At 39.6% G+C, this 18,840-nt stretch overlaps 1 protein-coding gene across 1 annotated transcript in view; it reads right to left on the reverse strand.

The window, feature by feature from the left end:
- The window catches only part of LOC132398658 (TBC1 domain family member 30-like), a 70,162-nt gene that overhangs the window by 13,255 nt on the left and 38,067 nt on the right, over positions 1-18,840 (reverse strand). The window contains exons 8-9 of the mRNA XM_059978383.1: positions 18,184-18,352; positions 6,965-7,070 (exon numbers count right to left, since the gene is read on the reverse strand). Coding sequence (XP_059834366.1) covers positions 6,965-7,070; positions 18,184-18,352 — 275 coding nt within the window. The remainder of the gene's footprint in view (positions 1-6,964; positions 7,071-18,183; positions 18,353-18,840) is intronic.

Consider the following 18,840-nt stretch of genomic DNA (forward strand, 5'->3'; position numbering starts at 1 on the left):
TTTAAAAAGAGTTAACCTTGACTGTTTTGTAACATGAGCTACATGCTTGTACACGACTGCAGCTCTTCACTGTTTTTCAGAACAATCAGAAGCTGATAAGTTGATGGCTGCTCCAAATGCCCAACAGGCATTCATCTGCCTTCTTTGAAAATATTGCCATTTACCATGAAGAAGCAGTGCTTCCTTTCAAGCTCTGAATAGTTTACTGACTTGCTGGTGATGGATATAGCTGCCATCATTGCAAATAAACTTCAGGAACAGAAAACGCCGGATAATATTAAATTAAAAAAGCAATAACATTCCTTTAGTCACCTCTAACCTTCTTTGTTCCAAAGAGAAAAGGCCTAGCTCACTCAACCTCTCCTCATAAGACATGCTCTCTGTTCTAGGTAGCATCCTGGTAAATCTCCTCTGCACGCTCTAAAACTTTTACATCATTCATATAATGAGGAGACAAAACCAAGTGTGGTCTAACCAGAGTTTTATAGAGCCGCAACATTACCTCGCAGCTCTTGAACTCAGTGCCCTGTCTAGTAAGACGTATTTACAAAATTATGGCATTCGGTCCATTGACTCTGCTCCCCCATTTCATCATGGTTGATATATTATCCCTCTCAACCCCATTCTGCTGCCTTCTCCCTGTAACCTTTGACACCTTGACGAATCAAGAATGTATCAACCTTCATTTTAAATATATCCAATTACTTGGCCTCCACAGCCATCTATGACAAAGAATTCCACAGATCCACCACTCTTGTGCTAAAGAAATTCCTTTTCAGCTCTGGTCTAAATGGATGTCCCTCTATTCTGAGTCTGTCCTCTATGTCCTCTCACCCGCCATACACAACATCCTCTCCACATCCAGTCTATCTAGGCTTTTCTATATTTGATGGGTTATTTTGCAATCTCACCACCCCCCATTCTTCTAAACTCCAGCAAGTACAGACCCAGAGCTAACACTCATTCATGCATTGACACTTTCATTTCCTGAATCATTGTTGTGAGCCTCCTCTGTACTCGATCCAATGCCAGCACATATTTTCTCAGATAAGGTGCCCAAAACTGCTCATAATACTTCCAGTGTGGTCTGACCAATGCCTTATAAAGCCTCACATTATAATGAAGGGCAGCATACCAACAGCTGCTTAACCAGCCTACCAATATGCATGGCAACTTTGAGGCATAATGGACACTGACCCCAAGAGCCCTCTAATAAGAATCCTGCCATTCACCCTGTACTGTTTTCACATTTGACCTTCCAAAGTGTATCACTTCAAAATACATTTATTATCAATGTGCATATATGTCACCACATAAAACCCCTGGGATTAATTTTCTTGTAGGCATACTCAATAAACCCATGGAATAATAATCATAACAGAATCAATGAAAGACTGCACCAAGGTGTGTGTTCAGCAGCTGTGTGGAGTTCTCCAGTGCATTTTCAATCTGAGTCTCAGCCTGGAAAGGGTGGAAAACTTCATTTGTGATCCCAGTTCCCAAGAAGGGCCAAGCAAAAGTCTTGAATGACTATCGTCCAGTGGCCTCACACATCATGAAGACCCTAGAGAGGCTGGTCCAGGCTCACACCCGACCCCTGATCAGATCAACCTTCAATCCCCTGCAGGTTGCCCAACAGGAGTGTGTTGGAGTCGATTATGCTGTCATCTACCTGCTGAACAGATCCTATTCCCATTTGGATAAGCAGGGCAGTACATGATGATCATGCTTTCTGATTTCTCAAGTTCCTTCTACACCATACAGCCCTCATTGCTGGGGGGGAGGGATGGTGGAGAAACTCTGTTCAAAGTAGGTTGGCACTTCCATTGTATCCTGGAAAATAGACTACCTGATTGGCAGACCATATAGTTTGTGTGGCTTCAGAGCTGTGTGTCAGACATGGCTATAAACAGCACTTGGGCCTCACAGGGACTGTATTTGTTTCATTCCTGTTTACCCTGTATCCCTCAGACTTTAGATACAACACAGAGTCATGTTATCTGCAGATACTCTCTGATGACTCAGCAATAGTTGGGTGTATAAAGGGCGGATGGGAGGATGAATACAGGGCCCTGGTGGAGGACTTTGTCAAATGGTGCAAGTTGAATCATCTGCAGTTGAATCAGTAAGACAAAGGAGATGCTGATGGACTTTAGGAAGACTAAAGCTGCACTGCTCCCTGTTACTATTGATGCTAAGGATGTGGACGTGGTGAGGATCTACAAGCACCTGGGGTTCACCTGGATGACAGACTCGAGTGGAGCACCAACAGAGGCTGTGTACAAGGGTCAGCATCACCTCTATTTCCTGAGGAGACTGAGGTCCTTTGGAGTATGCAGGCCTCTCCTTCACATGTTCTACCAGTCTATTGTCACCAGTACAATCTTCTATGTGGTGGTGTGCTGGGGCAATGGCACCAACACGGGTGATGCCAACTGGCTCAATAAACTGATTAGAAAGGCTGGCTCTGTTGTAGGAGTCAAACTGGACACACTGGAGGCTGTGGCAGAACGAAGGACCCTGCAGAAAAACCTGGCAATTCTGGATAATCTTTCTCACTCTCTGTATGCCAACAGAGAAGCACTTTTAGTAATCGATTAAGACAACTGCGCTGCTCCAAAGAGCGACATACGAGGTAATTCTTACCCTTGGCCGTTAGGCTCTATAATGAGTCAACCTGTAGCTTGGGAAGTGATGATCCCCTCCTGTTAGACTGTTTAAGGTAACTTATTTTTTATTCTTTCTTACTTCTCTTCTGATATTTGTGTATTTGTATTTGTATATCTGTGTATTTGTAATGCTATGCTGACAATGTAATTTCCTTTGGGATCAATAAAGTATCTATCTATCTCAACTTGGGCATTCAACCAGTGTGCAAAAGACAACAAACTCAATGCCTCTGAGGTATTGAGGGCAACATTTACTTTTAAAGCCAAGTCCTTTTATAATTGCTGTAAAGATGTTTATTTTTAATGCTTATTTGCTCAAAAATGGACCACTTCCTATTCAGGCACCCAAATTCCACGTCCGGGATTCAATGAACAATGATCATTGCAGACTAAAGCTAAGCTGTCCCTAATTCCATCCAAGGAATTTAGATCCCTGTTCTCTGTTATACCTGTACAAACAGGATAGGGTAAATAGATTTCTTCTGTGTGATAAATTTCAGTCATTCTCAGATGCAGTCTGAGTACTATACTCACTAGCTAGTTATTTCCCACTTCTTATACCTATCACACTCGTAAACCATGAGACATAGGAACAGAATTAGGCCATTTGACACATTGAGTCTGCTCTGTCATTCCATCATTAATGTCCCTCTCAACCGTATTCTCTTGACTTCTTCCTGTAACTTATGACACCCTTACTGATTAAGAATCTACCAACCTTTCCTTTAACTACACCCAATGACCTGGCTTCCACACCCGTCTGGTGGCTTTGTGATAACAGTGATAAAGGCTGAGGCACGCACAACACACTGATGAAGCAAGAAAGCAAGTTACTTCAAGGCACTCAAATAAACGTGTTGCTTTCTTTTGTGGGGTTGGTCTTATATACATATGGTTCAGATTGCACGAAGCAAAACATTTTAATTCAATCAATCTCCATCCCAGGTCGCAAAATGTTAAAGAACAGATCTCGTTTATCCTTGCTCTCACTGTCTCAGTGAGACAGTTCTTCATGCTCACAAACATGAGGAAGTCTGAAGATGCTTTATATTGTATATATTTTGCAACATATGTTTCTCATCTCAATGTTGGCTGTTCATTTCCCTCCCTTGATGCTGCCCGGCCTGCTGTGTTCCTTCTGCATTTTGTGTGTTGTTTCTCAGCCACCCATAGGGCAGAGGACATTTGAACAGCCTGCTCCACTGGTCACGAACACTGCAATTTCAATACTTTCTTCCTATATCTTTACCCCATCTCAGCCAATTGGAATAAATATTCTCATTAAGGAAGGATGGAAGAATAAATTTCTGATTCAAATGTTAATTGCACTTTAACACAGAGTAGGAATCATTTCTAGCTTTGATATTGATAGTACGAAACTGTGTAGGAGTCCAACACAAACAGCAGCAACCAAGTGAGTCACAGCTCCTGCGATAATGAAATGGACTACATTACTCAACGCAGGTTTAGATTGACAAACTGCAGGTAACGTGCTCTATTTGTATGGCCAATTTTTTTTTAACATTCTCAAGCACTATCACATTCCCTCAATCTTTAACAGCTTCACCAACCTCAGCCTGCTGGGGATCATCACAGATTGAAGTTCGAATTGAGTCAGCCATACCAACCTCAGACTATAGGAAGCCGTGTACTCTGCATAGACGCAAAGCTCTTAAAAGCCTCATCATTACCTGCTGGGGTTCAGAAGAGAGGTGGATTCTGAATGCACAATAAACGCAATTTAGAACAGAACAATTTGTTGAGCCAGTGCTCCATCAGAGAGGATCATAGAGGTCTCCCTACAATCCATCGAGGGCACTTATCAGGAGCGCAAGGTACACAGGGCCCTTACTATCATCACATCCATTTATCCAGTACTCTCTTTGACATTTTGCCATTAGGCAGAAAACTTAAAACATAAAGACAAGAACAGTCGGAATGGGAAACCGTTTCTTCCCTCAGGCCATTTGGCTTCTTTATCTCCCTTCTGCATCGCATTCGAAAGTTCACTGGATAATCTGTACTGTGCCTTACAATATTTAATTATGCACTATCTATGCATAACTCATTTATAGATTTAATTCTTTCTTTCCTAAGCTATTGTGTGTTATGTGTGCTACTGCGCTTTACACCCTGGTCCAGAGAAACACTGTCTCATTTGATGGCATTCTGTAGTTAAATGACAATAAATTGAACTTAACTAGACTTGACTACCTCCACCTGCAGTAGACACAACACATGCAGACCCAGAATACACTTCCTGACACTCAGCATGGTTATTTTGAATGCTATTCCTTGCCCAGCGGTGACATTAACCTAATCAAATGCCATCCTCTCTTGGACATAAGTAATTGTTTCTTTATCAGTACTAGCTGGGAATCAAGGAATATATCATAGTAATACAAGCATTTTACATTTCCCAATTAAGTCTAGATGTATGCATAGAGATATCTTACAGTAATCCCACAAGATTCAGACTGTGATGCCATAGATAACTTGTTAGTTAAAACTAAATCCTCATTATCATCTTGATGAATAGGTTGCAATTTTGACATTAATTCAATTTTGCAAGAATTGCCAGTTTAATTACTGCACACAAATGCCTTAGCGCTGAAAAGGGAAACTTAAACATGTGGTGTGGAATATTTCTTAAAGCACAGCCCCTGCTAATAATGACCTTACGACCCTGAGTCCCAAGACTTTTCACGTGACAGAAACATGCACGCTTGGTGGGGCAGGCTGGAGTCAATGGGAGTGGTTGAGGGTGGCGTAATGTGGAAGGAGGTGGTACATTGTGGATGGGTGGAGGTGTCGGAAGGGCTGAAATGACATCAGAAACATTGGGTGATGTGGTACTGTAGCAGTTAGCATAAGGATATTACAGCACCAGTGACGCAAGTTCAACAGCCGCCGCAGTCTGTAAGGAGTTTGTACATTCTCCCCGTGACTACAATCCCCACGAGCTCCAGTTTCTTCCCACATTCCAAAGCCATAGAGGTCAGGGGGTTAATTGGTCACATCGATGTACATGGTATGTTGGGTCAGCACGGCCTGTTATCGTAAAACAAAGAAACAAGCAAAGAGTTGAACACATGGGAGTGAACACTAAATAAATCTGTAAAACAGGCCCTTGAAAAGTAGAAGAATGATGCCATAGAAGTCATTAAATATGGCTGGTAATGTTGAAGTTGGTCAAAATTCATCCTTCCGTGTGACAGCCTCAGACTGTTCATGTGCTCCACATACATAAGTGGAAGTGAAACCTGTGCTCCATGCCATGTGGCATCACTGAGAATGTACTCTCTGCAGTTGTCTGGAAGACAGAATTACTGCTAGTTACTCAGTTTTGGATTTCCTTGAAAATTGCACTAGAGAAATTCTACCCCCCGAACATTTAAGATAATGAATCCAGTAATTTCTCTTTAGAAATTCTCAAGTGGGTGTGAGACCCATGAAAACATTTTCTTTCCGACATTCTGAAGGACATTCGATAATTTACACATCCTGAGAAAGAAACCTTCAGCACCACCCCTCGATTTTAAACGTTCAGGTTACTAAGTGTTTACAAATACAGTCGGTGACCACGTTACTCAGTACATCTTGAAACCCGGCGTGGTCTTCTGCTGCTGCTGTAACCCATTGATTTCAACGTTTGACATGTTGTGTGTTCAAGGATGCTCTTCTGCACACCACTGTTGTATCGAGTGGCTATTTGAGTTACTTTCACCTTCCTGTCGGCTTGAACCAGCCCGGCCATTCTCCTCTGACCTCTCTCGTTAACAAGACATTTTCACCCACAGAACTGCCTCTCTCTGGATGTTTTCTGGGGGGGTTTTTCTACACCATTCTCTGTAAGCTTTAGCAACTATTGTGCATGAAAATCCCAGAAGATCAGCAAGTTCCTGAGATACTCAAACCACCCTGTCTGGCACCAACAATCATTCCACAGTCAAAGTCACTTAGATCACATTCCTCCCCCATTCTGATGTTTGATCTGGACAATGGCTGAACCTCTTGACCATGTCTGCATGCTTTTATGTATCGAGTTGCTGCCATGTGATTGGCTGATAAGCATTAATGAGCAGGTGTACCTAAGAAAATAGTCACTAAGCATATATTCATTAAGAATTTCCCTGGATGGCACTTCCAGTGAAATAGTCAACATGCTCCTTTGAAAAGTAGCTAAGACTTCTGTAAAAACATCAGAAAGACGAAACCCTCAGGAAATCTCGATAATTTTATTATAAATGTTTCTAAAGAAATTCACTCTCGGTGAAAGGGTCCAGGTCACTGACCTGCATCAGCTGACTGCAGTCAATCAGATTATCCTCCAGCATCTCCTGAGTCAGTCTTCCCATGGTGCTGTAAAATTCATCTGCACTCTGACAGCTTTTGATTCTTCTGCAAAAAATAACGAAAATGAGAATAAGAGACTTACGCTAAATCAGGGGTTCCCAAGCTAGGGTCCTCTGACCCCTCAGTTAAAGATCCCTCGGTCCATGGCATAAAATAGGCCAAGAATCCTTACTCTAAACAAAGATGCCCGCTGATGGCATTGCACAGCAAATATTCACGTCAATTTGTATTTCACCAGCCCCTGCCAACTTAGTACAAACAGCATAACCTGCAGGTTGTTGAGTCTGAGGAAATAACAGAAGGCAGAGTGGTATTTGCACAAATCTGACAAGAATTCAACCACTTATATATTTATTCAAAGAGCAATCTCATAGGCTATAAAAAGTGAACTGTTACTAACACTTTACACATACACTTATGTGTATGAACTGTTTAAAAAAACAAACACTTGGTACTTCTGTGTTTGTGTGAAGCATTATTAATTGTTACACCACAGAAACAAGCCCTTTGCACCCCTACACCAGGTGCACAACAGTCATTAAGATCCTGCTTATACTAATCCTATTTACCAGCACTTAGCTTGAAATCATTAATATCCTGGTGACTCAGTTGTTTTTTTTAAACCGTTCTGTGAGTTCACCACCTTCTCGGGCAGTGCATTCCAGATTGCAACCACCCTCTCAGAGAAAAACATTCTTCCATATCATCTTAAACCCAGGGATATAGATATCCCTGTCAAGGGTAAGAAGTCCCTACGATCCAAGCCTCTCCCAATTTTGTTTCCCTCTGTCTGGTCACCCTCCATTCAAAGGAAAACAAGCACAGTTTGTTCATCCCAGACAAACCATCACCCCTCCCCCCTTCGTCTATTCCCACCTCTAGCCTCTTACCTCTTCTCACCTGCATATCAGCACCCCTTCAGTCCGTCCCCTCTTCCTTCTCTTTCCCCTATGTTCCACTCTCCTGTCATATCCCATTCCTTTTTCTCCAGCCCTTTACCTTTTCCTCCCACCTGCCATCACCTATCATCTTCTAACTATCCACCTCACCACCATCCCCCACCCAGCTTTTTATTCTGGCATCTTCCCCCTTCCTGTTCAGTCCAGAAGAAAGGTCTCAGCCTGAAACGTCGACTGTTTATTCATTTCCATAGACGCGCTCTGACTTGCTCAGTTCCTCCCGCATTGGATTTCCAGCACCTGCAGACTTTTCATGTTTATAATGTTCTGGTCAGTCGATACTACACCTTCTCCAAAGTAATAATGTCCTTCTTATGGAGTGGTGACTAGACCCCACACTACACAATGGATGTTCTATAAAATTGTACCAGATTCTAGTATTCTAGGCCTAGTGTAGGCTTTCTTCACTATCTTATCTACATGAGCTGCCACATTTTGGAATCTATATTGACTAGCATCCCAAGATCTCTCTGTTCACAACAGGGCCTAGTCATTCATAGTGTATTTGTTAACCTTATTAGACCTCCAAAAATAGAGGTATTCTTTAAGATGAATTTAGATCAACGATGAATTTTTATTTTATTTTTTAGTTTTATATTGAGCTGCACCATGGTAACAAGCCCTTCCTGCACAACAAACCATCACCGCTCCATTACAATTACGTGACCAATTTTCTAACCTGTACATCTTTGGAATGTGGGATGAAATTAAATAATATTAAAAGTAAGACTTTTGGCAGTGTGGAGGATCAGCAAGATCTTGAGGTCCATGTTCATAAGACACTCAAAGCTGCTGCTGTTGAGAAGATGTTACGACCCTGAAAAACGGGGAGAGATAATCACCACAAAGACATGATGTGGTTTCCTCATTGAGAATTTACTCAAGTGAAGAAAGTACCGCGATGTCCCCTGGGTATGTGGGTGGAGACAGAAGCAATTGACTTCTGGCTAGCAGATCAAGGCTACTCTGCAGATCACTGATAATACTATCAGGGCTTAACTTTACACAATAAAGAATGAAAGAAACAAACGAATTAAATACCTGTTAGTATTTTAGCCCTTTTTAACATGTGTTTTCACTGTTTTTAACAATTTTTTAACTTAACAGATCTTTAGTGTCTTATCCTTTAACTTGTCACAAAGGCGTATGGTGCGTTGGCCTTCATCAACCGTGGGATTGAATTCAAGAGCAATGAGATAATGTTACAGCTATACAATTCCTTAGTTAGACTCCACTTGGAGTACTGTGCTCAGTTCTGGTCACCTCACTACAGGAAGGATGTGGATACTACAGAGAGAGTGTTGAGGAGATTTACAAGGATGTTGCCTGGATTGGGGAGCATGCCTTACGAGAATAGGTTGAGTGAACCAGACCTTTTCTCCTTGGAGCGACAGAGAATGTGAGGTGACTTGATAGAGGTGAAAAGATGATGTGGATTGATCGTGTGGATAGCCAGAGGCTTTCTCCAGGGCTGAAATGGCTAACACGAGGTGCATTGTTTTAAGGTGCTTGGAAGAAGGTGCAAGGGTATAAGTTTTTCCACACAGAGAGTGGTGAGTGCGTGTAACAGTCTTACACTAACTGTTATGCTATCGTGCAGTAATATATCCAAACACATCCCCTACAGAAGAGATTTAAACTTTACTATTGTGGTTATAATAATATTCCACTGGCCAAAAATACAAAACCTTGGAATAACTGAGTATGTTTCTGGTCAGCAGTATCCAATGTGTACGGGAAGGTTTTCAAAAAGACTACCTGTCACTGTATTCAGTTCTCACAGCATAGGGAAAAGTTTAACTTCTAATCATTGAGAAAAATATTTAATGAATAACAAGTAATAACAATAGCTTAGTTTTCCAGTGGTACTGTTAACAATATAAATCCCAAAGAGCTTCACAAAAGTGTTATTGTATAATTTACACATAGCCGCCTAAGGAGGCAGCAAATGTTTGGTCCGATGGGCTGATTTTAAGATAAAATAAGTAGACGTGGAAAGGGAAATCCAAGGCTTTGGACCTTGGTAGATGAAAGTCTCAATGACAACAGAATGTTAATTAAATTTGGGATAACTAGGAATCTGGAATTTAAGGTTTATATATATACACAAATGTTTGCATATATATCTCAGGGGATAATAAAGCTGGAGACCCTGGTAGAGTTCAAACTTCAATGATGACTGTCTGAAGTTTGCACATTCTTCCTGTGATTGCACTGGTTTCCTCCAAGAATTCTAGTTTCCTCCCTAATCTTAACAGTGCATTGATTGATAGATTAATTTTCCACTGTAATTTGCCCTAATATGTAGAATCTAGAGCAGGTGTTCCCAACTTTTTTTATGCCGTGGACCAATGTCATTAAGCAAAGGGTCCATGGACTCCAGGTAAACCCCTTGATTTAGAGGAAGCAATGGAGAAGGTGTAGAAAATAACATAGGTTAGGGCAGGAGCTTGTTTCCACCTGTTACGCCGCTAGCGTTTAGGACAGCAATAAAAGTCCCCCACCTCTGGCAGTGCTCAGGACTTCCTCCATCCTGTCAGTAGCTCTTTATCATTCTTGCTAGTCCCAGGTGGAGACTCAGGAATACTGTCACACTCAGATGTAGAAGGATTCTTCATTGCTGTTTCCGTAACAATTTTGTTTTACCAGTCAGGGAACGGGTGGTCCGCTCTTAGCCCTTTGACCTGTTTGGCATGGGTGACCCTACCAAGAGCCAAAGCTTGATGCCCTGACTCCAGCCAGCACAGCTCTCCGGGTCACTGAGGCACAGTGAATCCACGACAAGGTTGTGGACCTCTTCGAGAAAGGATGGGAGGGAGTGGAAAAATTGGTGCTTGATGTTCAGCAGAGTCGGTGGGCCAAAGGGACTGTTTCTGTACTCTATCTCTCTATAACTCTATCTAATCTTGCCTATATGAAGGAGAAGGGAATTCAATAACTTTTCACAACATCCCAATAATACTCATAATAATATTATTACTGATAACCAGAAAAATTCTAGTTCTGAGCTATTTGTTATATCATACTGTCTGTGCCCATGTCATCACTGAAGTAGTGGGTTAGGAAATGGAACTTGTATTTCTGAATGTAAATTATAAACATTAATTATAAAGTTTTAAAAATTTATTTTTGCAAGCTTCGAGTGGAAACTGTTAAATCTCAATAAATAAAAGTTAAATTAATGGACATATTTATTTAATGCATTGAGAAACTTTAATTTTAGTCCTAATTTTATATCATGGATTAAATTAATATATTATAAACCTGTTGCTTCTGTTCTTACAAATAATTATAGATCCTCTTTTTTTCAATTATCTCGTGGTACGAGACAAGGTTGTCCTTTAAGTCCTTTATTATTTAATATTGCATTAGAACCTTTAGCTATTGCTATTCGTGAGTCTCCTAATATTTTTGGTATTACCCGTAATGAGAAGTTATACAAATTATCGCTTTATGCTGATGATTTGTTGTTATATATTTCTAATCCTAGTAGGTCTATTCCTGCTATTTTATCCTTGTTGGCTCAATTTGGTAGCTTTTCTGGTTATAAGTTAAACTTAGATAAGAGTGAGTTATTCCCTTTAAACGCGCAAACTTTATTGAGTGATAGGATGCCATTTAAAGTTGTTACTGATAACTTTATCTATTTAGGTATAAAAATCACCAAGAAATATAAAGATTTATTTGGACTGAATTTTTTACCTATGCTTCATCAAATTCAGCAACTTACTACTAGATGGTCTCCCTTATTTTTATCATTAGTTGGTCGGATTAATGCTATTAAAATGATGATTTTACCGAAATTTTTATATTTATTCCAAGCTTTACCAATTTTTATTCCTAAATCTTTTTTTGATAATATTGATTCAAAAATTTCCTCATTTGTGTGGCAAAATAAAAATCCTAGGTTAAGCAAAAGGCAATTACAAAAGTCTAAAAAAGATGGTGGTCTAGCTTTACCTAACTTTAGATTTTATTATTGGGCGAATAATATTCGTAACCTAATGTACTGGAAACTAGATTTGGATTCACCTGTGTGCCCACAGTGGGTAAATTTGGAATGTAGTGAGGTTAAGGGATATTCTATATTTTCCGTTCTTGGTTCTTTTCTTCCTATTGATTTAGCCAAATTCAATAAACAGATATCTAACCCTGTTGTTAAACATACACTACGAATTTGGTTTCAATTTCGCAAATTCTTTAATCTGAAAAACTTTGCTCTGGACAGCCCTATTTTATGTAATTTTTTTTTTAAACCTTCATTGACAGATCAAGCTTTTAGTATATGGAAAAGGAAAGGTATAAAATGTTTTCGTGATCTTTTTTTTGAAGGTACTTTGATGTCTTTTGATCAACTATCCAACAAATTTGAATTACCTAAATCTAATTTTTTTAGATACTTACAAATTAGAAATTTCTTACATAAAATTCTTCCATCTTTTCCTAACTCAACTCCATCGGATTTTTCAGATTTGATTTTTACTTTTAATCCTTGTCAGAAGGGATTAGTAGCTTTTATTTATAACATGATTATGAAGATACAGCCAGAAATATCGGATAGAATTAGACAAGAATGGGAAAAAGAACTTCGATGTAATATATCAACAGATAAATGGGAAAAAATTTTACAAATGGTTAATTCCTCCTCTATTTGTGCTAAACATGCTTTAATACAATTTAAAATTGTACATAGAGCTTATATGTCTAAAGATAAACTTGCCCGATTTTATTCGCATATTAATCCTCAATGTGACAGATGTCACTTAGAAGTGGCTTCATTGACTCACATGTTTTGGACATGTCCCACTTTACATAACTATTGGAAGGACATTTTTGATGTCATTTCCTCAGTATGGAATATCGATTTACAACCCCATTTTATTACTGCAATTTTCGGTATACCAAATGAAGATGGCAATCAGCTTTCCCCTTCAATCAGACGAATGATTGCCTTTGTAACATTAATTGCCAGAAGGTCTATATTACAAAACTGGAAAGAAGTAAATCCTCCTACTACATTTCAGTGGTTCTCCCAAACTATTTCTTATCTGAGTTTGGAAAAAATCAGAAGCACTATCTTTGATTCTTCAATTAAATTTGAAGAAACCTGGGGACCATTTATTCGACACTTTCATATGATTTAATTTGGCTTATTTCAGATCCTTTTCTCTACTTATACTTGTTCAGGTATGGAGTTCTGGAGTTCTTTTCTTGACACCTTTATATATTTATAAAGTGCTATTATTGCCCATGTTAGTTTTAGTTTAGTATTTTTTTTTAATATATATTTTTTCTCATATATAATTTCAATTTTTTTTTTCTTTTTTCGACGATTATTTTTGTTTTTCATATATATTTATATAGACTTGATTGATTTATGTACCTTTTGTTGATGGATGTTTTAATAGGATATTATTATCCTATTACTAATGTAATCTCAAGTTTATTGAATCTGTAATCTATTCATTATTTTGTGTTGTTTTTTTTTATATATGAAATTTAATAAAAAGATTGAAAAAGAAAGAAAGAAAAGTTAAATTAGTGTGGAAATCCACATTAATAATGGAAATTGTACATACTGGCAATAATATTAATTCAAATGTTATTCTTTTATATTCTCCAAGTTTCATGCAGCTTGAATCTAGGTCATTGCATCAGAAAAATGCAATCTAGCTCTTGTACAAAGCAAGCTTATCTGAATTATAACATCTAAAGGATAACAATTGGTTAGAATTCTAGCTAATTGGCTAAAATTACAGATAGGAATACACAATTTTCCTGTGCAGGATTCACCGAAGAATATTAATATTTCTTATAATTAATTTTCAACAAATATGGACAAAATGCAGCTAATAATCAAGAGGTTGCATTTCCTTTGATTTTATGCCAGCCGCTGCTTTCATCACATTCATACCAAAAACAGGATGAAAATGATTCCTTAACTATTACTTTATTGTCACCAAACAATTGATACTAGAGCATACAATCATCACAGCGATATTTGATCCTGCGCTTCATGCTCCCTTAAGTACAAATTGAAGTAAATATAATAAAAATTTAAATTATAAATCATAATTAGAAAATTCCCATACAAGCAATTTTGGCTGATAACAACCTGCAAAGGTACATAAATACTATTGATAACCCATGGGTGAAATTGACTCTTAAAATATGGAAAACTACTAAAAAAGAATATAATCTAGAGGGAGATATTGCAAATCTTAAATGGTGTGCATATGACTCTGATTTTACACCAAATAAATTAGATGCTAGATTTAAGGACTGGACAGCTAAAGGAATAACAGTTCTTTGCAACATAACAAAAGAAGGAACACTGTTCAGTTTTGAAATGCTTAAAGAGAAACACTTATTAGAAAAACAAGATTTTTATCAGTATTTACAGATGCGACAATATGTTAATAAGACGCTTAAAAATGTAACCAAGGCAAATACATGCTTGATAGAGCTCTTTAGAAAAGCATATAATTCAGATAATGGTAGTAGAATCATTTCAAGCATGTATAAGGGGTCGTCAAATGTTAAAACACATTCGACTTCATACATACATTAACTTCATACATTAAAACAAAATGGGAGAAGGAAGGAGGGATAATTATATCTGAGGAAGAATGGACAACAATATGGAGATATCAATGGAAGTGTACCAATTCACAGAAATGGAGGGAGTTTGGACGGAAAAACTTGCTAAGACATTTTATTACACCCTCTCAGAAATCCCATTATGATGGTAACCTCCCTGTTTGCTGGAGAAATTGTGGAAATCAAAATGCAAATCATTATCATATTTTTTGGGACTGCCCTGTTATCAAAAACTATTGGAGGGGGATACCCAGATCCGGGTCAGGATCCGTTCAGCAGTTTTATCACAGTTGAAAAGAAGCTGTTCCCAAATCTACGAATCTTCAAGCTCCTGAACCTTCTCCTGGAGGGAAGAGGGACAAAAAGTGTGTTGGCTAGGTGGGTCATGTCCTGGATTATTCTGGCAGCACTGCTCTGACAGCGAGCGGTGTGAAGTGAGTCCAAGGATGGAAGATTGGTTTGTGTGATGTGCTGGGCTATGTTCACGATCTTCTGCAGCTTCTTCCGGTCTTGGACAGGACAACTTCCATACCAGGTTGTGATGCACCCTAGAAGAATGCTTTCTATGGTGCATCTATAAAAATTAGTGAGGGTTTTAGGGGATGTTACGAATGAAGGGAGCAAAGTTGCCCCCCCCCCCTTTTGAGAATCGCAAAATCGCTATTATTTCGGGTCTGATAGCCAGGAAATGAGAGAGATACACAACATGTCAGTAATGACAGAGACACAGGATAACAGCAAAGGCAGTTGTTATAGACAACGCAGAATACACAAGGTGGAATGTCTCCTATTGACAAAGAGAGAGATTACTGCTATTGTCTCTTGAAGGAGGAATTGTGTATTGAGTACTGTACTATTCATTGAAACCCCTCGGGGGGCAACCAGAGTGGTCTGGTTGAGGGATTGCATCATCCCAACCTGATTGACATCTGAGACCCCGTAAGTGAGGATAAAAATCGGGTCTGGGGAACACCCCTCAGACACACCAGGAGAAACGTATGAGACCGGTGGGGGGCTTGTGTGTATGTCCATCCTTGCCTGGGTGGTGAGTCCTCCACGGAACGGTCCAGCTAAAGGACGGATACAGATCAAGATCTTAACAAGGAAAGTCGGCAAGTTTTTCTCTCTCTCTCTCTCTCCAACAATTGGAACACAGCGATCAACAATGGCTGCAGCCTGTATGAACTGAACTGAACTGTATATTCCCATCGGACAATTCATTATCCCCTCGACAACAATAGAGCTTATTTCTTATTGATGATTATTATACCCGCTCTTTTAGGTTTAGTATTGATGACGTATGTTATCTGTATATTTGCGTTGATATTATTTTTGTGTATTTTTACTAATAAATACTGTTAAAAATAGTATCATCAGACTTCAACGGCTACTCCTATCTTCGCTGGTAAGACACCTAGTTACGGGGTTTGTAACAAGGATAAGGCCAAAGTTCTTCAGCTTTCTCAGGAAGTAAATGCACTGGTGGGCCTTTTTGGCAGTGGACTCTGCTTGGTTAGACCAAATCAGGTCATTTGTGATATTCACCCCGAGGAAATTAAAGCTTTTGACCTTTTCCACCTGTGCACCACTGCTGTAGATGGGGTCGTGCGGTCCGCTACTCCTTCTGAAGTCAACAACCAATTCCTTCGTCTTGCTGAATTTATTATAAGACCATGAAATATCGGAGCAGAATTAGGCCACTTGGCTCATCGAGTCTGCTCCGCCATTTCATCATGGCTGAACAAATTTTCCTCTCAGCCCCAATCTCCTGCCTTCTTCCTGCATCCCTTTATGCACTGACCAAACAAGAACCTATCGAACTTTGCCTTAAATATACATCAGGACTTGGCCTCCACAGCTGTCTGTGGCAAAGAATTCAGTTGATTCACCACTCTCTAGCTAAATAAATTCCTCCCCATCTCCATTTTAAAAGGACATCCCTCTATTCTGAGGCTATGTCTATTGCTAAGCCATTTTAGACAAAATTTAAGAATCAAACTAGAGTCTCAAAAGACAGGTAAAAGATTACAGGCTTCGTTGTCTGAATGAAATAGTGAAACCATTGGTTTTCTTCAATAATCTAGTAGTTTCATAATTATCTTGGCTTGGATCCTGATGAAGGGTCTCGGACCAAAATGTCGACTGTTTATTCATTTTCACAGATGCTGCCTGACCTGCAGAGTTCCTCCAGCATTTTGTGTGTGTTGCTTTGGATTTTCTCATGTTTATATCTTGGTTTTAAGCTTTTTTTACCCCCTTAACTTTTACATTATTAACTGAATTAAATTCCATGGCTGCCATAGTGGGCTTTGAACTTGGGGTTTGAGAGTCGTGTAGCGCACCTCTTGCACCGCCCCTGTATCTGTATTGCACATTCATTTCTTAGAGAAATACTCGAAGAAACATGGGGAAGGATCAAGGAAGGTAGATGTTCCCCTGAGGCATACAGGCTGAACAACGGTCACTTTCATGCAAGAGGTGGTAGAGCAGGGGAGAGAAAATGTGAAATTGGTTTTTCCACCATACAGAAGGGAAATTGATTTTTATATGAAGCTGCTGCACAGAGGAGATGGAACAACAAGTGGACATTTCACAATGAGGACGGAGGCCCAGGGAAAGGGATGGCACAGTGCTGCAGGTAGTAGAAATGCTCCCTCATAACTCCACTGCTATAAAAGTCACAAAGTCAAAATTGAGTTTATTGTCATGTACACAAGTACACGTATGCATAAGCTGCAAGGAAAATCAATCTTGCAGCACTACCACAGGCACGTTGCATTAGAGACACAATGTTCACAAGAAAAATCACAATTATACATAAATTATACCAGAGAGAACACAATTAGAACAAAAAAATGTCCATTGTAGTGCAAAGAGGTCATAGTATTGCTGTAACACACACAAAATGCTGGTGGAACGCAGTAGGCCAGGCAGCATCTATAGGGAGAAGCGCTGTCAACGTTTCGGGCCGAGAACCTTCGTCAGGACGAGTATCGACTATGGTTGTGCAGGTTGGTTCAAGAACCAAGTGATTAACAGGAAGAAGCTACTCTTGAAACTGGTGGTGTGGGACTTCAGGCTTCTGGACCTCCTGTTTGATGATAACTGTGAGAAGGTCGCATGGCCCAGATGATGCGGGTCTTTGATGAGAGATATTGCCTTTATGATAATTGATAATTCTGATGGTAGGGAGAGATATTCACATGAAACGTTGAGCTGAATGTGGAGTTAGTACTTCATTAGAAGTATGTTCATTCGCCCTTTGGCCACGTGGGTTTCTGCTAGATGTTCTGCTTTCCTTCTGCACCTTTATGGATTAATTGGCCACTGTAATTTGCCTCTGGTATGTAGATGTTTGGCAGAATCAGGAGGAAAGTGTGGAGAATAAAACTGGTCGTGGTAGGATTAATATAAAAATAGGTGATTGATGGTTACAAACTTATTGGGTTGATGGGCCTATTTAGGTCCTGCATAGTTCTCTCTCTGACATTAAAGAAATTGCCTCTTCCACAAACATTTTCCACATTCTTTCCACTATAATCAGGCTGATAATGTGCACCGAAAGGTATTAACAGTAATAATTAAAATCTGCAACTTACTCTCCAAGTTTAGCCCAGATCGCCAAGGCCACTCTTAGGATCACTTCAGACCCTTCAAAGAAGACCGAGTCCCAGATTCGGAGGACAGTGTGATTAGGAAGACATGTGGCAAACAACGTTAGGAACCACTGCATGGTGAAAACATTTGTCAGGGGAGGCTCGTAACTACCTGTCAAATAATAAAATAAAATCGAGCTCGATCAGAAAAGCACGTAATCAGATTTAAGGCAAAGGTTTGTAACCGGCATCCCTCCTGCCTCATGCCCCAAACCAACCCCAATTTAAACTTCCATTTGTTACTGCATCATCAGGCAACTTTTCAACAAATTTATGCGTAGATGAAGGGAGAAACAAAGATCCAGAAGCAGCTTATCAGGTAATGAACACGAGGAAATCTGCAGATGCTGAAAATCAAAGTAGTAAGTGCAAAATTCTGGTGGAGCTCAGCAGGCCAGGCAGCATCTATGGGAAGGAGTAAACAGGCAATGTTTCATTTCCATTATCAGACATTGCATTGTACTGCTGCCATAACATTTTCAGATTTCACAACAAATGCCGGTGATATTAAACCTGATTCTGATCGGTGCTTCCGAGAGGACTCCCTTTCCCATTGACTGTGCTTCCCCCTCTCCACTGTTGATGGGACTCTCAAATGAG

Source organism: Hypanus sabinus, chromosome 8, assembly GCF_030144855.1.
Source record: "Hypanus sabinus isolate sHypSab1 chromosome 8, sHypSab1.hap1, whole genome shotgun sequence".
NCBI classification, from domain to species: Eukaryota; Metazoa; Chordata; class Chondrichthyes; order Myliobatiformes; family Dasyatidae; genus Hypanus; species Hypanus sabinus.